Here is a 21187-nt window from a genome sequence, read left to right as displayed (position 1 = left end):
GACAACCGTCCGCTGGAGTTGGTGTTCAAGGCAAAGTTCGACCCAAACCTCCAATTAACCTCTCGACTTACTTGCAATAGAGATACTATTCTGCGGAACAGTCCATTTAATATGCAAGAGACTATTGATGGAAGGAGCAAGATGCCTCGGCGATGACAATGCTCAATGTTCCCGTGCGTACACTGAAGGAGCCAATCAGAACCTCCGCACGCCGCACTTACCCGGCGTATCATTTCATCAGCGTATCGTACCCACCACCTATGTGTTTTTCTACCAGTAAAAGGAGATAGCTGCGGTCAGGTCGCCGTCGATATATAATAGCACTATCAGACCAACATTCTCGCGAAGTACAGCCCTTCTATCACGTCTATCGCGTGTGTATCCACATATGTCTCGAGCCAGCAGAAGCTCAGCAGGCTCGACCATGCCCCTCGTGACGGCATCGACCGGCACAAGCCCCCAAAGACAGCGTGATACGTAGCTAAGCGCGCCACCACCTTCATGGACTCGGGTTTTTTCTCGAATGCTTCCCGGAAGAGCAGGCCGGAGAATTCGCAGCGTCCCTCGGAGGAAAATATCAATGGTAAAATAAGCTCGATCCGCACAATGGTTTCCGCTGCAACCACTTGCTGGCGTAAAGAATTTTGAGGCTTTCCAGGGGCCTTGGAAACACGTCACTCCCACTGACGTCATGGCCAGCTCGTATTGACAGCCACCAGGCTCGGCGGTATTCGGCAGCCTAAATCCTTTAGACTCGCCGTTTACCCGGACCTTCTTTTTACTTTCCATCAACATAAATGGAAAGCAAGCAGTTCTCTTTTACGCAGGATGCCGGAATGGCTCGGTGTCAATATCACGCGATTTTATGCAGGAGCGAAGCTACATTATTAACATGCTAAGCTTCTGTCGCCGAGCCCAATCCCCGTCATCATCAGGCTACCAGAAGATCCACCTCGTATAGCGTCGGGCGATGTCACTCCTTGGCAGCAATCCTTTCCGTTCCCCACACCGCAATCGACAAAAGCTCTTACTTAACCACCCTACAACCACGCCCTCCGCCGCACCAGCACCTCCAAGCTTCCCATCACCGCACAATGATGTCCTCCACACTCACCACTCTGGCCATCGGCCTCCTCGCCCTCCTCCCAACCCCCGGCGCAGCCGACTCCTCGCTCCACTACCGCCTCCGCGCCCGCGTCACCGGCCCCAAAAACGCCACAACACCGCCCGTCGACGGCTGGGCGCTCGAAGTGCAGCGCCTCGGCGTCCCGACCCGGCTGCCGCCCGACTACATGTGGGGCGTGCTGATCAACGCGACCTCATCGCCGAGCCGCGGCGGCGACATCTTCTACCACCAACAGCAACAACAACCATCCTCCGCGAACAGCACAGGCGGCGCGCACATCCGGACCGACGCGCCCAACAACGCGGGCGAGGTGACGCCGTTCGGCATCACCGCGTTGACGGGTTCGCGGGACTACCCCATGGACGGTGTGGAGATGGCCGCGGTGCGGTACATCAACGTGCCGAAGGAGGAGGTGCTGGACGTCGCGGACGGGGATGGCGTGCCGTATCTGTATAAGCCCGGCGCGAATGGCACGTTTGCGGCGTGCTCGGGGCTGTATCGCGAGTGGGCGACACTGTATTGGATCGATGTGGGAGAGTACGGGACCGATCCGGTTTACACCACGGGCGCCGACTATCAGGAGTGCACGCCGATTGAGCTGGTGCCTGAGTGCGCGGATGGTGGACCGAGCTACGACGGGTTGGAGGAGAGGGCTTGTGTGGCGGATGTGATGGCGGTTTTGTAATGTTTGATAATGAGATATGAAGGACTCGGCACGATGTGTATATGAATGGGAAAATGTCTATAGTCTTTCTGTTGGGAATAATATTATGTAACGAAGCTATTTAGTTCCTCTCCGAAACACTGATCTCATTCCAATAAGTAGTACCATCTTCAGCCCGCTACCCCGCACCCCTATATGTATCCGCAGACATTGGACCATCATCATCATACAGAGTCCAGACTGATCGATAGCGACCGCGATGAGGTCTGGTTAGGCATCCACTGCGGGTAATATCTCACTGGAAGGTCCTTGAATCTCCGAATTGTAATCACTCTGGAGGTCCATCCCTCACGCGCCGACATTTTCGCCAATGGGACAACTCCCAAGTAAGGTTTGAGCCGGAGTCTTGTCGTGGTACAGTTGCGATGCTGACGGATATGTTGAGAGAGTTGAAGCAATGCGAGTGCGCGTCTGAGACGTGCGAGATGGTGGGCGAGGTGGGGATGGAATGTGGAGGATCTGTTTGAGGTAAGTGTGCGGGGCTGGCTTTTATTATGTTCGGGGAGAGGACGGGGCGGTTTGCTGACCGGATGCCCTGTGAAGATGATCTACGGGACGAAGACGCACGAATGATGCCGCCTTAAAAAAAAGGGGGGGTGCATATCAGCTGGCCTGATGGCGCACCATCATGCGGAACAGAACACATGTGCATCTCAAGATCACAAAGGATAAAATTGAAACTCAAATAGACTGTTCAAGTCCCAATCATCTACTTTTTTCCAGCGACTAAGGCTCGCCCTCCGCAAAAAGCCCAACCGATGGTCATGAGCCCAAAAATGACGAATAGCGGACCAGACGCAATTGCCCACTCACCTTTGTGAGTTGCCAACCAAGCAATCAAAAACGCAGAGCCTAGGGAAATGAAAAGGATATGATACCCAGCTAACATCGCAATTGAAGGTGAGTACGTCGGCTCAATGCCATATACCGGAACCTCTGCGGTGTTATAAACGCTCTTTTTCATCGGAATGTGTTGTAGAACATTGTAATCCTGGCGAAGGGCCTTGCACTTGTGAAGATGTCTCCATACACACTTGTTTGCGCAGACTCGAAGGCAATTATGCCATTCAGCCGCTGTTTTCTCCGATGGATCGCAACTGGAAAGGCAAACATACTTCGACTGTTCTTCCGTAGTCTCCGGGAGAATCTTCTCTGTAGAATAGGTCCCCTGGATGTTGTCTATATCGAACTTCAACCTGATTAGCAAAGTCAGAGGTAGGTACCATAAGTCAAGGCTTACCATGGCGTAGGTCCAAGAGGTAAACCAAAATATGGAGACCCATCGCATGAAGAACCACGTGCTCTTCTTTTCTTTCTTCTTCAACTCGGCTATAAATTGCAGCGAGTCAATGTAGGCAGTACCATTAGCTCCCAGTGTTCTGATGGACTCTACTGTGACTATTCTTCGACTTGGAGCTCTGACCCCGGTGCTTCTCGGCCGACGACTTTTAAGAATACCGAACATGACCCATGCAGAAATTGGCGGACCAGGATTAGTGGGGGTGTCAGGATGGGGCGACTTTGGTGGCTCCGGGTCAGACGCTTCCGTGCTATCGTGGCTTTCGTCATTCTGCCTACTCGGCAGAGGCTCCTCCTCAACCCTTCCATTATCTTCAGTTGTTCTAGGAAGTTCTAAGGATTGTCAATCTGACGTCCGTTTCCATGTTACTGTGGAATTATCTGTTCAAGTATTACCTGTGAGAGGAATGTCCTTCGTAAGGTCACATCCCGATTTCAGAAGGTGCATGAGGTTGGTGGCATCCTCCTGTGCGACTAAGTGGTATATCGGTTGACCAAACTGCTACGAGATGTTAACAACAATAATGCACACCATTTGACCGAATGCTCACCTTCCACTCCAAGCGCATTTCGCCATCTTTTGCATCGGGCACTCTCTGGTTTAGTGGCCACCAGTCCCACTCCCACCCTGTGCCATCCTCGATGACCCCTTTTGCCCTGTTAGAAAACGATTTGTCATTTGTGGATGACAAGCCAATTTGATCCTGCGGGCTCTTTTGAAGCACCTCTCGAATGATGCTGGGTAAAGACAAGAACTTGAGATTGAGAGTGAACTCGTCGTATGGTCCTTGTGATTCCAGGATTGAAGTAGATGCTTCAAGATCAGGGAAGGGTTGCATGGGGAAGTCAAAGATAACGTGATATATGACTCCACGATGTTGGAAAGACTCTGAACCCAAGCCTTCACGATATCTTTGATGAGCCTGATATCGTATAATGTCTCGTTCATTAGAGATAACTTCCCGCCCTGTCATCTCGTTTTCCTCGGTGAAGATGGATACTCTGTGAGCATGAGTTCGAATACTTTCTTCCAAGTCATTACGTTTGGCTTCCATATGGTCTCGGGTAAACCTCTGAACTTCCTCAGCGCGGATCCTGGCGAGGTCGTTCAATGGCATTGAAGCATCTCCTTCTTCACCGGCCACGATGGACGAGAGAACCATCTGGACATGCATCATCCAAACGGATTGTGGGCCATGGAGAAAGTATTGATGATCTCTCCAGATAGATCTGACCAATCTCGTTTCGCGTTCGTCCTCTCTTTCCGTGCCATCTTCCGAAACCTTCCTTAGATAGGCCTCAAGAATTTTGCCGTAAGCTTTCGCGAAAACGCTTCTAGGGCCCCCATTTGCACTAGCTTGTTGATGAAGCTGGCGAAGTCCTTTTCTGACGAAGAATAAGCTCAATTCTTTCATGTACGCGTGCTGGGCGTAGAGCCGCGTAGCTGCCATGTGGAAGTCCAGATTTTCTACGGCGTATCGAAAAAAATCAAGTTTGCGTCCGTCTGGAAGTTGCCAGCCAGTCTGAAAGGGAAGCGCCCGTACATCGTCGTCCGGAAAAGACTTCTGCACCTCTGTAAGGTATCGATCACATTCCACCGCAAGATGCTCATGGCATCTGGCCACGGTGAATGTCCGCAAAGATTGATCCATGATTGTGAAGCCTTCTTGCACGAGAAACTGTTTCACGGACGGATGAACAAGACGCACATAGCAATCTTCGTCCATGCTGGCTAGGCCTCTTGACAGTTCAACGACCGTTTCTCTCTCTGACAACTCTTTGTAGATATCGAGAATGTTTTCCCCATTGGATTTCTTGGAGGCGGACATCAATGCGTCTCGTATCTCCACATACTCCAGTGGTCGGCTAGCGAAGCAAGTCCATTGGAAGAGATGAGTACTTGCTGTTGTCAAGTCAACGACAACCTTGGCGTAGCGTTCGTGTAAGGCTTCAAAGAATCCCGAGTCGCTGTGGACGTCAGGTGCAGCCGGATCTTCCATGCAAAGCACAGATGGAGATGTCCAATGGTAATCATTGGTCCAAGTGGTGATTGGATAGTGTCTTCGAGAAATGCAAATTCGCAAATGCCGACGGTGGAGATTGTTGGGCGCATGAGAGCACCATTGTTGAAAGTTTCCGGCCAACTGTTTTGCTTTCTCGGAATCCAGCTCGTGAAACCCGTCCACAAGAATGTAAAGTTTCTCTGTCGGAACTGGCAGCGACAAATTCGCAATCTTCCTGTGGCAGTCCAACAAACGTCCCATGATGCTTGTCAAATCGGTTTCGTCATGATCTGAGTCCGTCCATGACTCCCGCTGGAAAATCCCACCTTGACTCATGATTTCCCTGACTAGATCTGGGCGCTGGAGGCAGACTTGGCGGATCAACGAGCAGAGAATCCCTGCAATCGACCTCTGTAGTTTCGAGCCGTTACGAGGAATGAAGTACGCAGCCACGACGGAAGGGTAGGTTCCAAGCTCTTGCACGCGGCTCTTGCCTTTGGGCTGTGTCTGGAAGCCTTGCTGTTCCCAGGAGGTATTCTCAGCCTGTTGGCGTGCGAAGGTAAATTTCGCATTGTAGAGGAAGTGCATCAGTGTCGACTTTCCGGATCCGGGATAGCCTTCGATGCATAGAAGCTGAGGATCGTGGTATTCCCCCTTCTCCCATTTTTGGTATTTTGGGTGCTCAAGGATCCAGTCACAACTCTGTGGTCTGTCCGGAATGGAGTCTTTGTCGTGCTCTACGACGTCGAGTTCGACATTCGAAAACGACTGGACCCAGTCTGGAATATCGATAAGTTTCTATTCAATGACCGTTCCGGGTATATCATACCTTGATGCTCCTTAGGAAGACGCTCAAACAATGGTGAGATCAAAGGTCTGTTGGGAATGGTGAGACCCGATGTAGGCGTGATCTAATCTAAGGTCAGAAGGGCCAAAGGGTCCAAATAAGAGGGCTAGGGTGTGTTTACTGCGCTTGTGGAGGCTTCTTGTGCATTCGAGCTCGGGCTACTTGGTAAGGCGGGCACATCTCTTTCATTGGACGGGTCAACGCCAGCGGTCTCAGATGTGTTCAATGACCTCCATCCCCTTGGCCAGTAGAGCGGCAATAGTGGCAGGTAGCGAGACATGGGAGTGAGAGTACATTGATCGGAAGTAAAGAATAAGTTGGAGAAGGATGAGGGATAAGCATAGGCCGAGGGGTAGGCTTTTAAGTATTTACGGCCTCAGCCTCAAGGAACTCAAAGATTGCGGAGGTGGTTTGTCAGTCGGGCATGGTGACTCATACCAGGCATGCGAAATTCATCTTGTGGCGCTCTCACTCTTCACAGACAGAAAAAATGCTTCAGTTTGGTTGGCCATCTGGGTGGTCGGCTGAAACGAGCATGACCCCTCTTTTCTCCGCACAACTTTTGCCACCCATCAATAGATTGCTTCGCTATCATACTTGCCGGTCAAACAGGGATACCGACCCATGTCTTCATACGCATTCTCGAACTCGTGCATGATTCAGCTCAGCCTTCACTTGGCTTCAATGACACTGCTCTCATATGCTGTCAGCATGCGCCGGGAATGTCCGCTTTTATTCCAACTAGCGGAGGAGTCGTCCTATAAGGCACCTTTTCTTCCTTGATAATGTTGCCACGTCATGCAAAGAGTCCAGGCCTACTTGCGGAACGAGCCTCCCCAGTTGATTATGGCAACTATGGGCTACCACTGCCGCAAGTCGCATATGCAGTTGCTTACGAAGCAGCGGAGGGTCAAGGTACCCTCTTTTCTTGCTCCCTGCAAGATACCAAAACCGTAAGGAGGATAGATAATGGTCAACAAGTGCTTATATATAGCAACAAATCGTCTCTCTCGGGGTTGGCAATATTACCCCGACCACGCAGACTTTTGATTTGGTGTATATTACGGGAGGTTGGCTGCAAAATCAAATAAGACGTTGTTAGCACTTTTCTCTATCATCTTTTGGTAAGCACCTTAAACACATCATAAGCCTGGAGATAACATGTCCTCTGCGCGAGTGAGGGCTCGCCTGACGGGTGATGCAAGCGAATATCTAAGAGAATGGCACAGCAATAGTGCGCAGCTGCGAATACGCGGCCAATGCTTGCTCCCCGATCGCGGGGCCGCCGTGAGTAGATGGAAGCATTGATGCACCTGACAGTCAGCCTTGCGCATTAAGTCAATGGTACACCGGCGATCTCTTGCATCACAGCTCTCATGCGTAGTGCACGTCTTACTGCCATGCAATGCCAGGCAGAGACGCATCCAACCCCGCATTTAGCATTCGGAGCGAAGCCACAGCCGATAAAAATTCTGTGTGAACCAATGGCCCCGACAAAACTCTCATTGCGACGCGGGGCAGCCCGCCACTATCTGCGAAAGTCCACACAGCAACCCTGTGGTTTTTTCTACGCTCGCATCACTAAATATCAGACGAGTCTACTCTCCTCGTACCTCGATTCCGACTGGTTAAAACGGAAAAGGTCTGATAAACGCTCCTACGGCAAAGGTTCTATTCTCTTATGCCATCCTAAATAGGGAAGAAAACGCGAGACGCAGCAAACTTCAGCCGCCAGAAATGCAGTCATCTACCGGCACCCCAACAGGACGCAGCACCTTACCGGTCGGCCGTCTCTGCAGCGTAATCACGCCAGCCTTACTCCCCGCACCCCGCCACAGCACACTGCACGCCGAGACTGGTGCAAGCATCTACGATGGCCGACACTGCCCGTACCAATTACGGTCCTGATGTAGTGCCGGACGTCGAGCCGCGTTATTCGAAGGCTGAGCAGTGGCAGTTATCCATACCGATATATACAGCAAATAGGATGGCCACGAGTTGATTTGGCTTGTACGCCAGCGCCTGATAATACTCCTTGACCAAGGACACTGCAGCCGCGCCTTCACTTGATGACCAAAACCATTGTTGCTATCATCTGCTTAATTCCATGATTCGCAAAGAATGATGAAGTCGTCCCGCTCAAGCCGAGAGCAGTAGCAGGCCCTCTTCAAAAGAATGGGAGAAAAGAATGAAAGAAAAGAAACCTGACGACAGCACTCCACACCAGCCAGCCATCTCCCTCAGAAAACCTTGACCACCATCGGGGCAGCCACGCCATCCTCCTTCACGACCGTCGCATTGGCAACAGGCTCCATGGGCTTGAAGGCATACACGTGCACCGGGCCAGTGAGCTCGACATCCGGCGGCGGGCCCTGTGCGGCATCTTCGGTCGTCATGGGGACGGCGGCGCTGTTGTTGTGGCGATGACTGCACGCGCCGCCGGGGGTGAGGGTGTCGCCTCCGTCGCCGACGAAGCCCTGGATGGTGGCGTACTGGTGGAGGATGGCGGACCAGTTGCCGGTGACGGAGCCGAGGCCGCCGGGCACGTTTGCGTCGAAGAGGGCGACGACGACCTCCTGGGAGTGGTTCTCGCCCTGGTCGGTGTTGGCGTAGTAGTCGGCGACGCCCGAGTCCTTTTCGAAGTTGTCGAGCCACAGCGACGAGAGGGAGAACTGGCCGCGGGTGTCGTTGAAGTAGCCGTGGTAGTCCATGCTGTGGCCGACCTCGTGCGCGAAGACGCTGATGCGCCCGGTCGTGCCGCTGAAGAGCAGGTTGTCGCCGCTGTTGTACGCCCACGCGTTGCCCGGGATCGCCGCCAGGTGCCGTATCATGCTGCGCATCTTGACCGGCAGCCGCCCGAACAGGTCGATCATCGCGGTGAGGTTGAGCTCCGCCGAAGGGTGCTGGCACATGACCCACGGGTCGACGCAGTCGGCGTACGTGACGCTCCACACCGTCATCTCCGTGGCGGACATGTTCTGGCCCTCGATCATGGCCTTGCAGTCGGCTGGAATCCAGCCCGGCGCCCATTGGTTGAGTGTGTAGCTGGTCAGCGGGAGGTTGTCGACGAGGGGCTGGTCGAGAGGTCCGAGGCCATCGGCGAAGACCGTGTCGATCTCAGGCCTGAGCAGGTCGGCCAGGCCGGACTTGACGAAGGTGGCGGCGAGAAGCGCCCATAGGAATGCCGTGAAGAACATGATTGAAGAGTGGTTCGAGTGAAATGAGTGACCTGGTGTAGTAAGTAGTCACGAGAGCAAAGTGAGGTGAGGATGAGCAGTCGAGGGAAGTGAGAGTGGAGCAAGTGAGAGTGGAGCAAGTGAGCGGGGAGAGCTGAGCTTGGGCAGGTGAGGAAGAAAAGGTGAAGAAGTCAAAGTGAGGCTGGCGACGTGAGGAAGGGCCATGAGGAAGGACAGGTGCTCTGCTCGTAGCCCTTCCAGAGTACATACTGTGACGACCTTTGCTGGTCTGGTATGAATGTGGTTGAGATGAATTGAAAGCTGGGGTAACGAGTGGGGTAACGAGTGTGGTGAAGAGAAAGGGGAAAAGGGAAAAGAGGGAAGCGGGCGGTCGAAGGGTTTTGAGTTGAACAGCCGCGGTGGACTCATGACGGTCTTGCTCTCACGTGCTGCACGTGACTGCTTGACGTCCACCCGGTAACCAGCACCGAATCCACTCCTTAGCGACGCGCGAGCCGTGAAAGTAACACCAAGAGTTGTGCCCGTTGGGAAGCCTCAGATGACCATGAAGATGGAGCCCTTCTCAATTTCCCAGACCTGTACCAATCGAGCGGTTGAAGTCATGTCGATCCAAGACAGCAGACATGCTTGATCCAAGGATGGGTCGGTCGTCTCATCGAACAGCGAGCGTACTGCGGAGACGGCGTATCCAATTGCTCCCACACATCAAAGGGCAATCCCATTCTTTCTGGCGAAGCCACCCATCAGCGAGTCAAAAAAACTGGGTGGAAGCACCAGATAAAATAAACACAGCGGGAACCGATCAGCCGCAAAATCCAAAAACAGATCATCGACGACGCCATGCCACGTTCCAGACACGGCAATCGGTTCCACCCAGGTCCCGAACGGGTCGAGTGAATTTTCCCAAAAAATGGCTCGAGCTCCCCACCACCATCCCCAGAAAACGTACAACCAGCGCAGACTCCACACCACCCACCCCACACCAACAGCGTGCCCACCCGGACGAATCACGGCGAGCGCGGTCAGCATCGGCCGCCCCGCCCAGGCCACCCTGCAGCAGTTCATCGCGCAGCGAAAAGCTCCACACCACACCACGATCACGAAAGCTAAGCGTGGCCCGTGTGCTCGGATGTCCGCGCTGCCACGTCACCAGCGAACTCCACGATAGTCATGCACGGCATGCGCGATGTCGTCAGGCGCGATAATCCGGCGGCGACGCGAGCCCCTATTCCGCGATTATATCTAAGAAGCGCGAGGAGAGTGGAAAGACAGCAGCAAACACTCTCTCGTTTCTTTCAACCACTTTCGTTTGCCCAGCAGAAAACAAGCAACACCCAGCCGCAATGCTGATCAAGGACTTCGTCGCCGTCGTCCCCTCCACGACGACGGAGACGATTGCCGCCGCTACCAGGACGACGCCGGCCGGTGGTCTCCCCGCCACGGTGGTGGCTGCTGCTCCCATCAACCACTCTTCCAACCCCCAGCAAGAACCCATCACCGCCCCCATCACCATCACTTCCACCGCCCAGCCCACCGCCCGCCCCAGCACTCCCCCCACCGCCTCCGCGCGCCTCGCCGCCGCCCTCCGCCACCGCATCGGCACGACCGGGTCCTGGCTGCTCGGCACCCCTCAGTTCTCCGCATGGGAGACGCTTCTCTGGCTGCACGGCCCGACGGGCAGCGGCAAGACGGTGCTCGCATCCACGCTGGTGCAGCACCTGCGCAGCCAGCGTCAATCGGCAGCAGCAGCAGCACAGAGACGACCGTGCCTCTTCTACCTCTTCGACGGCACCGACGCTCGCGAGACGAACGGGTTGGAGGCGATGCTGAAAGGGTTCGTCGGGCAGCTGGTGGTGTGCGAGGAGGGAGGAGGGGACGCGGCGGGAGGGGTGGTGGCGGTTCCGTCGTCGTGCGGTGAGGAGGGGGAGGGGGAGGAGAAGTTTGCCCGGGTCGTGGAGGACGCGATCGTGGGGATGGAGGGCCCGTTGGACGTCGTGGTCGACGGGATCGACGAGTGCGCGGAGCGGGCCGCGGTGGTGCAGTGGCTGGACGGGGTGATGCGGAAGAAGAAGGGCGGCATGCGGCTGTGCGTGTCGAGCAGGCACGCGGAGCCGGCGGAGGAGCCCTGCTTCGGAGAGCTGATGCGCCGCCACGGGTCGCAGAGGATCGCGCTCGACGCGGCGGCCATGTCGGACGACATCAAAGCGGTGGCGCAGTGGGCGCTGAGCAACGACGCGCGGTTCGGACGGTGGCAGCATCGGAGCGGTGCAGACGCGTTCGCCTTCTCGACCCAGCAGCGCGACCTCTCCGACGCCGACTTCCGCAAGGACGTCGTCGACACCATCGTCAAGCGCGCCGACGGAATCGTCCAGCTCGTGCCGCACCACCTCGACGCCCTCGCCCAGTCGGCCACGCTGCGCCTCTTCAAGCGCACCCTCTCGACGCTGCCCGCCAACCTCGCCGACACACACGCCCGCCTCCTCAGCGCCGTCCCGACCGCCCACCGCCGCTCCGTGATCCGCCTCCTGCGCTTCGCCCTCTACTCCGAGTCCGCCGCCCCGCTGACGGCCGCCGAGGCGACGGACGCGCTGGCCGTGTCGCTGGACATGGAGCCCGCGTTCGACGCGCAGGACCGGGTCAAGGACGTCGCCGATCTGATCGCGGGGCTGTGTCCGCGGCTGCTGGAGGTGCGCGGGGATGATGAAGGGCGTGTCCACGTCGCGCACGGCTCGGTGAGGGAGTACCTCCTGTCGGACCCGCCCGCGGCGGATGGGTACAGCGACGCGTTTGCGGAGGGCGCAGCCAAGGCCGAGATGGCGCGCGTGTGCATGGCGTACCTGGCCGCCGTGGCGGGCGTGTGGTGGCGTAACGCTGCGGCGGTGCCGTGGGAGGTTGTGGCGAGGGCGTTCCCGTTCGCGGGGTATGCGGCGAGGCATTGGCCGGCGTTTGCGCGGTCGGACGAGGGCGTGGAGGAGGTTGTCGTCGACGATGTGGTGGCGTTTGTCGCGGACGAAAAGACACGCGCTCTGTTGGCGGCAGCGGCTGCCGAATCGTCGCCCTTCCAGACGCCGCTCTCGCTCGCAACCCAGGCCGGGCTGCGTCTGACCGTCTCCGCGCTGCTCAAAGCGCAGCCACCGCCATCCGCGGACGACTGCACCGCCGCCCTCGTCCACGCCTGCGCCACCGCACCCAACAACAACCCCACCGCCATCGCCGCCGCCCTCCTCTCCGGCGGCGCCGACCCAAACACCTCCTCGGGACTCCCCCTCACACTCGCCTGCACGACCTCCCAGTCCCCCGCCCTCGTCGACCTCCTCCTCTCGGCCGGCGCCGACCCGACCCTCGCGGGCCCCGCGCTCCCGCAGACGCTGCTGACGACAACGACAACCGCCGACAACAACAACAACCTCGCCGTCCTCGCCACCCTCCTCGCGCACCCCGCGTGCGCGACCGTCGGCATCGCCTACTGGACGCCCGCGCTGGCGACGGCCTGCGAAGACGGCCTGGTAGAGGCGGCCCAGCTATTCCACTCACACGGCATCCGCCTCCCTCCCGCCCAACACGGTCTTCTCCTCCGCCTCGCTGCGCGCGGCGGCCACGCCGAGCTCGTCGCGCTGCTGCTGCAGGACGACGGCAACAACGACCACGCGGCAGCGGCAGCAGCGGCGCTCGACGAAGCCCTCTGGAACGTCGCGCAGACGCACCGCCGCGCGCCCGCGCCATCAGCAAGGCACTTAGCAACCCTGGCCACGCTAGCCGGGCACTCAGCACCCCTAACGGCGCGGTTCTGGCGCGGGTTGGAGGGACAAGTCGCCGTTATGAACTTGCAGACCCTCGACGCCGTCCTGGCCGCCATCGCACCGGGCACGATCGCACACGGACACGGACACGGCGCCGGCAACGTGCTGGAGCGTGTGTGCGCCGGCGGCGTGTTCGACGGCGCGGCCAAGGCGCGGATGCTGCTCGCGCGCGGCGTGGTGGATGCGGCGGGCGAGGACGGTGCGGCGGCGCTGCGGGCGGCGTGTCGGGGCGGCGAGGCCGAGGTCGCGAGGCTGCTGGTCGAGCGCGGGGCGGATCCGTATGCGGAGGGGCCGGCGCCCGAGGAGGTGGCGTGGGAGGGGTGGGCGAATGCGTTTGCCGTGGCCGAGAGGGCCGGGAGGGGTGAGATCGTGGATATCCTGTCGAGGGATCGGGCTTGGGAGGCGGAGAAGATGAGGAGGGTCAGCTTTCATGTGGTAAGTGGATTCGATCTGTGGGGTTGGGAGACGAGTGGATGTGATGCTAACGTGTTTCGTGCAGTCACACTCGAGACTGAGGAACGATTGGAAGCGTGGTGCGCTGGGCTTGGGTGGAGTAGAAGCGTGAGGGAAGGGGTGTAAGAACTTGGACACGAGCGCCTGTGGGCACATCGGCTGTAATGCGTAATGTACTTGATGCTAATGTTAATGCTGGGTTTTCAATACGGATGGCTCTCGGAATTCCACTGAAAGGTCATCAATGTGAGGAAAGTAAGTTCTGCATGCACCGGTGTCTCGGCTGTGATATGCATGAAGAGACGAGAGACATGGAGGGGCGGTGTAGTGCTGCTGTGTCCTCCTGGTTGTGTCGCTGTCCTTGTCCATTGTAGCAATCATGTCGGCAATGGTGATGACCTTGGCACCGAGCGCCCAGCAGTCAGATCGACATAGTCCCGATGGTAATTTTTCATCTTCCCGTTCCCTGTTGTTCTGTCCTTCATGTCATTGAAAGCGTGGCCCAGCACCTGCGCCGCCCGAGCACGGCCCGCCATGAAGCAGCCGGCAGCCGGCAGCCCGCCATCTCCCACGCGACACAGTCGCCTTGCGAGTAGCCCATAAGCAGCACACACTACCACCAAGGACGACCATCTACACCTCCGGCCGCCTCCCCCACACCGCCGCCGTCTCAATCTCAAACCCCACCTCCCTCAGCTCCCTCAGCACATCCTTAGTCAACCTCTCCCACTCCTCGGGCCCAACCCTCCTCAGCTGCGGATACCGCTCCCACAGCTTCTCCACATTCTTGACAATCCCCATAATCGTCTGCACGCCCAAATCCTGCATCTCCTCACCATCCGCAGCCTTGCCCCACTTCGAGGGTTCCCTTCTCTCTCCCGAGTCCTCCAAGACAACACCCTCGGCGGCGGCGGCTTCGGCGAGGAGCTCGGGAAGACGGGTTGGGATGGGCGGGTCGATGCCGTTGGCGGCGTCGGCGGGAGACGGGGCGCGGCCGATTGATTTGAAGAACTTGGCGTGCGGGGGGTCGGTAGCGGGGTGGACGGGGCCGTAGGGCGGCGCGCCGTCGACGAGCTGGATCCAGCCGCCGGGCTGCAGCAGGCGGAGCAGGCGGCGGGTGGCGGCGACGGCGGAGGACCAGGTGGGGTGGAAGGACAGGCCTAGAGGGAAGGTGACGAGTCAGCTGCAAACGGACGAAGAAGGTTGCTGATGGGAGACGTACACGTGCGTTGGAGCACCAGGTCGAATTTCCCCTCCCATTCGCTTGGCCAGTCCTCGGTGAAATCTTGCTTTACCAATCTCACACCCTCGCCCACTCCAATCTCCCCCGTCTCCCCGGGAAACGGCGCTATATCCGCGGACACCAGCTCCGCGCTCTCGGGATGCTTCAACTGCTTCCTCAATTCTGTCAATTGGAAGCCATCCGCACCTGCGTTGTCGAGTATGCGGAGATTGGGGCGGGCGAGGAGGTCTTCGGCGCCTGGGAACACGAGGAGCTGATTGTCGAAGGCGGCAGCACCGATGATGAGCTGGGCGTGCAGGCGTTTTTGTTCGGCCGTGTTGGCACTGTAAAAGGCCGCGACGACGGTTTTGGACATGGGTTCGGCGACGGGGGTTTTACTGGTAGACGACATTGTGGACGAATTGATCAAGGGTGAGGGATGCGGGAGATGAGGGGTGGAGGACGAAGAGAGGCGGGGTTTATAATGGATGGTAGTAAGCGCTAAGCAGCGCAGGCGTGCACAGGGATTCGTCAGAGCCGAGGCATCTGTTGGTATCTCTCCGCAGTCAGGCAGCTAAGTGTCGCTCAACCGCCTTCAAAGCCGTCGGTCATGCCATCAAGGATACCGGCAACGAACCAGTCTCTGAAGTCATGCTCCACCCAAGCCGCCAGTCTGCGAAGAGATGCCAAAAGTTTGTACAAGCCTGGCAGAGAGCGCGTCTCCCCCATGTCAAGCTTGCCGTACAATCGCTGAGACAGACCAATCAGCACAACGAATTGGGCAATGGCGTTCGGGAGCGGTGACTTACGAGAGAGCCATCGGGATCCATGGATGCGAAGAGCAGGTGCCATGACTGGCCAGAGACAAACAGGAGCGGCAAGACCAACAGCTGTACGCCAGGGCTCAGCATGCGGAGTCGGTTCAACTGTGCGGCAGCCCACACGATCAGCTGGACTTTTGCCTGCTCCTCCGAGGCATCGGGCGTCTTTGTCTCGACGCTTATTGCAATAGGCCGGTGCCGCAGAGAGTCATAGCGAGTCTGATTCACGGATTGGAGACCCAGAGGCTGGCGCTGGAGAAGGCCATCGATGGCTTGCTTGATGCCGGCGCGCTCAGGACAGAGGTAGATGGCGTAGTCGACCATTTTGGACTCGACGAGGTCACCGCTGGCGAGGGCGGGGGCAAGATGAGCGGGCCAGATTTTGGCCGTGGTGCTGCGGAAGGGCGGAGATGAGTATGCGGGGCGATAGAGGGAGGAGGGGGACATACACGTCCTTGTAGCCTACCGCTGGGTGGTGTTCCAAGGCAAGGCGCAGGATACGACAATGCACCTCCGAGTTCCAGGTCGGCTCGGCATCATGCTCCTCGATGCACTCCAGCGTAGCGTCTCGCACGCACTCGGCTTCTCGCAGCTCGGCCAACAGGGCTTCTTTTGGTAGTGCATCGTGGGTTCGTAGGTTGTGTGGGCGCAGGCGGTGGCGGCGGCCGGCAGCGCGAGCGAAGTCGGCCTGCGGAAGGCTGTCAGCAGACTCCACGAGGGTTGGGGGCGATGGACGTACGGAGATGTCGGCCGGCACGATGGCGTCGCCGTCGGCGCATGCCAGGATGTCGTCGTGAAGCTGGCGGACTTGGGCGGGCAGCTCGTCGACGCGCTTCTCCAGGTCGCGGTACTCGATGCCGGCGTCGGCCAGGCGGAGGTCGGCCATGGCCTTGACCGGGCTCCGGGGTCGCTTCCGCTTGCCTGAGGCAGCCGTCGACGTCGAGCCGGCTGTCGACGTCGGGCGCGCGTCGGCGGCGTCGGGTACGTCTGGGGCGCCGTTCAAGGCGGCAGCGTACTGGGCTACCGCCCCAGCTTGGGACAGCACAGTGTTGCCGACGAGCGGCGCAATGGCACGCTGAGGGCGTGGGGTGTCGTCGAGTGCATCGGCCGCAGGAGCTGTCTTGGGGCGCTTCGCCGGCGTGTTCGGCGGCGACATTGCGGCGTTGATGTCGCGGTCGGCAAGGGCCAGCCGGCGGCGCTTGAGCGGGCGCGGCGGCGTTGTGGGCGCCGTGGGCAGCGACGACGACGGTGGAATGGTCGAGAGCCAGGCACCGACGCGAGATGCAAGCCAGGCCATGGGCGGCGCCCGAGATGTCGTGGTCGTGGCCGTGGTCGTGGCGGGCGTGGTGATGGTGGTCAGGGCGGTTGCCATGTTGTTGTTGTCGTTTCGGTTGCACCGTGCGACCGTGTGCCAATCCAGCCGAGCCAGCGCGCGCCCGCCCTCATCCGCTACGGACGCCAGCCGCAGGACAGCGAGAAATGGCAAGCAGCTAAGAAAGCATTGTCCAATAAGTCTCTGCTGGTAAAATGACAATGTGGGCGCAGTTATCAGGGGTTGCACTGTGCGCAGCTTCGAAAAGAACAGAGGTGGTAGGGCACGCTATACCAGAGATACTTTAGCCGCAGACTATCCTACGTCATAGCAGGAGAAGACCTACCTTATGTACTCCCGTCTGAGCCAGACACTCTTCCTGCGTAGACGAAAACTAATTGTCCAGACGTAAGTTTGGGCAAATGGCGGCAGTCGCGTCCGGACAATGAATTCAACTGCCCACGCAGGGATGCGCTGTACTTCGGTGAGTCAAGTGCGGGCAGGTGGGCTCAGTTCTTTTGTCACCCGCCATTGCCTAAGCAACACCAGCCCTGTCCCGCAACATCGCATCGCCGCCACGCCCCAATGCATTGCGGCACGACTCCCAGCCCGCCAGCGCATCCCTTCGCGTCCGCCCGGCACCAGGCTACCTGAAACCAACCGCCACCTCCTCCACGCGCACCGCGTCTTCAGCGTCATCTCAGCCGCCGCCTCCAGCATCTGGTCAGCCATCCCGAAAGCCCACGCGTCGTTCTCGCGCCGCGAACCATTGCCACATCTCACCCACAAACCCTCAGCAGATCTCCTCGCCGTGGAAACCCGTCATGTCTGTTCAACCGCCCCTCCCTGAAGCATCAGTATCGATCACAGCCCAGCCTCAGACGGTGCTCGACAGCCACGCAACTACCGCGGACATGGGCGGCGTCGACATGGACGTCGGCCACCACTTTGGAGTCGCCAGCCTCAATCCCTGCATGCGAGACCGTATCCAGACACTGCCGGAGAAGCAGAGGCATGGGCTTCACAGCGTGACAAGTGCTGGCTACCGAGTAGGATGGACCTGCGTCCGGACCGAGGAAGGTGGGAAACCCCCGACCAGATGACACCGGGCCCCAGCACCTATTCCTGAAAATTCGCCCTCAATGCGCCTGTTGAATTACATTTCAAGCCTTCGACCTCGACTTCCGCAGCAGAGTCTGCCGCCACACCACCATCCTACAGGACCGCATCACCTGCCCCTACTTCACAGTCGAATTTAAGAAGGACACACGAGGACGATAGGCACGCCCGGAACCAGGTCGCCATCTGATCTCACCCAACGTGGGTAGTGGAATCCATTGTCTGGACACAGATGCAGGTATTCAATTCTTGCATTTACGTCCCGACATTGGATTCAACTCCCTACATGAATTCGACTTCTTTCCTCCTTTTCTTTTCCCGCGTTGACCCTTGATGAATGTTACTAATTTGGCTAGACAAGACCGACAGATTGGTCATCAAATCCACCATCCTTGCATTGCGAGTTCTCACATTCACAGTGGCGTGTTTCGCCCTCGCGGCCGGATGCGTCGAGCTCGCCAACAATGTAGGCAAATCTGCCGACATGGCACTATACTCCCGGCTCACAATGGTCGGATGGATGCTCTCTTCGCTGTCCGACGTCGGCTTATTGGCCCTATCCCATCTTCTCTCCGTGTTTTTGGCCTCGCGGCCGAAGAAATTTCCGCTGAAGACTGTTTTTTCCCTCGGCGCAATCTCCCTTTCTTGGCTTGCGTGTGCCGTCCTCCGTATCCTGGTGCACTCTGGCCATCACTGGTCGATTGGAGACGTGCGGGCTACTTTGCTCGCAGAGCTCATCTTCCGCGGCGTCTATGTACTGGTTGAAATGATCATCATTCGTCGACTCTGGAAAGTTTGGACGACAAGACCAAGGAAGAATGACAAGCGTATTCCAAAGCTTACGGTCACGCTTATGCCATTGGCGTTTCTCGGTGTTCTCTCGGTCTATACTGCAACCAAGGCTATTTTGGGCGTTCGAACGGTGTTTTGGCGAACCGACAAAACCGAACGATTAGTCATCAAATGCATCATCCTTGCATTCCGAATGCTTACATTCACACTACTGCTTGCAGCATGTCGTGGAGTTGGCTATGTCAGCTGGGAGCATCTTTTCCCCACGTTTGTGGTTCTCCTCATTGGCCCCGAATCCGGTTACGAATTGGAAGACGCGTGTGCGGGAAGATCGAGGTTGGTTGCCCTCAGAGGAACAATGCGGATGCTTGAGGCTGCCAATACGCCGGATAATAGATCTTGTATCCAACTCCCCATATAAAAATTCAATGCGGCATCTATGGAAGGCATATGTGGGTGGGCAATTTTCTCTTGTCATGCGCCGTGACTTTTGCTGCAACATCATGCGGATAATGGAAGCTTAAACGCAGACCTTGTCCAGGTTCCATATTTGCAGACACAGGCTATCCGCAGGCCTTGTGTCCAATACACCATACATCGCAACTTTCACAGCAGTCTGCCGCCAGGCCACCGTCCTGTAGGACCGCATTATCTGCCTCTACTTTACCGCCGAATTTAAAAAGGACACATACGAGGACGACATAATAGTAAGTAATAGAAGACTTAAGCCATCTAAGCTTCTCTAACTAACGTAGGTAGTGGAATCCATTGTCTAGACATATATATACGTATTTCAAACTTGCATTTGCATCTAGACAATGGATTCAACTACGTACGTAAATATAATGCAGCATCCGTACGAGCATCGTTCCCCCGCATTTGTAGTTCTCCTCATTGGCTCCGAATCCGGTTACGAATTGGAATCGGATTTTTATAAAAACGGAGCCTACTACATTATCAAAAAAACGCCACGTGCAAGCGGACATCATTCAAGCTCTCATCTAGGCAATACACCATTCATCGCATCACCACCGTTGTCGAGAAGCCTCTCGGCTCTTTCACGCACAAGCAAAGAGTGAAGTTTCTACTCAGCGGAAATACCCAGCCCGATGACAATGTATTCTTCTACACCGTGGTGTTTCAGTGGTGGCTACTTTCATCTCGTAGGCCCTCAGCGAGCAACCGCTCGGCAATGAAGTCCCATTGCGGCAATCCGTTCGTGAAGATTTCCCTCAGACCCACCTCACCATCCCCACCATCCCTATCATCCCCCATGTCAAAGATCCTATGCAGCCCGACCGCCCAAGAACGGCCTACGTCAAGTCAACATGCGCCGGACAAGAACTCACAAAAGGCCATATCATCACTTACCATTAACCGCCGGATCATCCGCAAACCTGACCGCCGCCCTTACCACCTGCCCAACGTCCCCAGCAGGCTTCCCCAACGCCTCGACCGTCCTGCTCAGCTCCACCGTCATGGGCGTCTCGACGACCCACGGCGCGATCAAGTTGCACCGGTGCCCCCGCGCCGCAAACACACTCCGCACGTTCTTAAACACCGCCCGCGCCCCCGCCTTGCTGCCCTCGTACGCCGTCGCCAGCGGGAACCCGAGGTACGGCGCCAGGCTCGCCAGCAGCACCAGGCTCTTCGGCGGCACCTCCTCCGCGGATTCGGCGGACTCGGACGCTGCAGGCATGTCGAAGTACAGCTGCGCCAGCTTGGCCGTGAAGGACAGCCCGATGGCGTTGACCTCCCACGCGTCGGTGCGCGGCGCCGGCGGGTCGTGCTCCGCGGCGAGACTGGCGACGACGGGCTCGTCGGGCGCGATGAACGGCTCCCCCAGCACGCCGGCGCTGGCGACGACCGTGTCGAGCCGCTGGTCTGGGTGGAAGGCGATGCTGGCTTTGAAGGCGGCGACCTGCGACGGCCAGGACGTGACGTCGGCGGCGACGAATTGGGCGCTGGTGACGACGGGAGACGTTAGCCGAGCAGCCGGCGTGCGTGGGTAGGGCTGGGATCCCGGGGATGGGGGCCGGCCTACTGGAAGCCTTTGCCGCGGAGGGCGGAGGCGCGTTCGGTGCCGAGCTTTTCGTTGCGGTCGACAATGGTGACGTAGGCGCTTCCGGCCGGGCTGGGTCAGCGGAAGTCGGGTGGACGGCGGGATGTAGGTACTTACCCTTTCTCTGCGTAGGCGAGAGCAATTGCGGCGCCCAGGCCTGAAGCACCGCCCGTGATCAGAGCATTCCTGCCCGCGAGGGAGGCGCCGGAAACTTCGATGTCACACTCGTCTGGGCTCATGGCCTTGGAGAGGCCGATTGGCGCTCGAGGGGGCATGTTCAAGTGACGATGAATGCTATGGCGGGACATGCGAATCACTATGATACGGACGCGTTTATATCAGTGTTGCCACGCTATCCCCCGGGCAATAGCCCCACTGCAAATGCACCCCTGTCATACATACACGCCCCT

At 57.8% G+C, this 21187-nt stretch overlaps 6 protein-coding genes across 6 annotated transcripts; 2 read left to right on the top strand and 4 right to left on the bottom strand.

The window, feature by feature from the left end:
• Window positions 1-1094: 1094 nt before the first annotated feature.
• SLS55_010184 (uncharacterized protein) lies at window positions 1095-1811 on the top strand (the record flags this gene model as incomplete). The annotated part of the gene is made up of 1 exon (XM_066781573.1): window positions 1095-1811. The coding sequence occupies one exon, from the start codon at window positions 1095-1097 to the stop codon at window positions 1809-1811; it is 717 nt and encodes a 238-aa protein (XP_066627856.1).
• A 6428-nt stretch (window positions 1812-8239) lies between these two features.
• On the bottom strand, window positions 8240-9196 carry SLS55_010183 (uncharacterized protein; the record flags this gene model as incomplete). The annotated part of the gene is made up of 1 exon (XM_066781572.1): window positions 8240-9196. One exon carries the CDS (start codon window positions 9194-9196, stop codon window positions 8240-8242), a length of 957 nt encoding a protein of 318 aa, XP_066627855.1.
• Window positions 9197-10539: 1343 nt separating this feature from the next.
• On the top strand, window positions 10540-13553 carry SLS55_010182 (uncharacterized protein; the record flags this gene model as incomplete). The annotated part of the gene is made up of 2 exons (XM_066781571.1): window positions 10540-13431; window positions 13551-13553. The coding sequence occupies 2 exons, from the start codon at window positions 10540-10542 to the stop codon at window positions 13551-13553; spliced, it is 2895 nt and encodes a 964-aa protein (XP_066627854.1).
• A 529-nt stretch (window positions 13554-14082) lies between these two features.
• On the bottom strand, window positions 14083-15083 carry SLS55_010181 (uncharacterized protein; the record flags this gene model as incomplete). Its single annotated transcript, XM_066781570.1, has 2 exons — window positions 14083-14609; window positions 14672-15083. The coding sequence occupies 2 exons, from the start codon at window positions 15081-15083 to the stop codon at window positions 14083-14085; spliced, it is 939 nt and encodes a 312-aa protein (XP_066627853.1).
• Window positions 15084-15256: 173 nt separating this feature from the next.
• Window positions 15257-16789, bottom strand: SLS55_010180 (uncharacterized protein; the record flags this gene model as incomplete). Its single annotated transcript, XM_066781569.1, has 3 exons — window positions 15257-15421; window positions 15481-15886; window positions 15942-16789. 3 exons carry the CDS (start codon window positions 16787-16789, stop codon window positions 15257-15259), a joined length of 1419 nt encoding a protein of 472 aa, XP_066627852.1.
• Window positions 16790-20078: 3289 nt separating this feature from the next.
• SLS55_010179 (uncharacterized protein) lies at window positions 20079-21016 on the bottom strand (the record flags this gene model as incomplete). The annotated part of the gene is made up of 3 exons (XM_066781568.1): window positions 20079-20679; window positions 20760-20849; window positions 20895-21016. 3 exons carry the CDS (start codon window positions 21014-21016, stop codon window positions 20079-20081), a joined length of 813 nt encoding a protein of 270 aa, XP_066627851.1.
• Window positions 21017-21187: the final 171 nt, after the last annotated feature.

This window comes from Diplodia seriata (assembly GCF_021436955.1).
Source record: "Diplodia seriata strain FDS-637 chromosome Unknown scaffold_12, whole genome shotgun sequence".
Lineage (NCBI taxonomy): Eukaryota > Fungi > Ascomycota > Dothideomycetes > Botryosphaeriales > Botryosphaeriaceae > Diplodia > Diplodia seriata.
The sequence above is the reverse complement of the archived record's forward strand: the minus strand, read 5'-3'. Positions and strand labels throughout refer to the sequence as shown.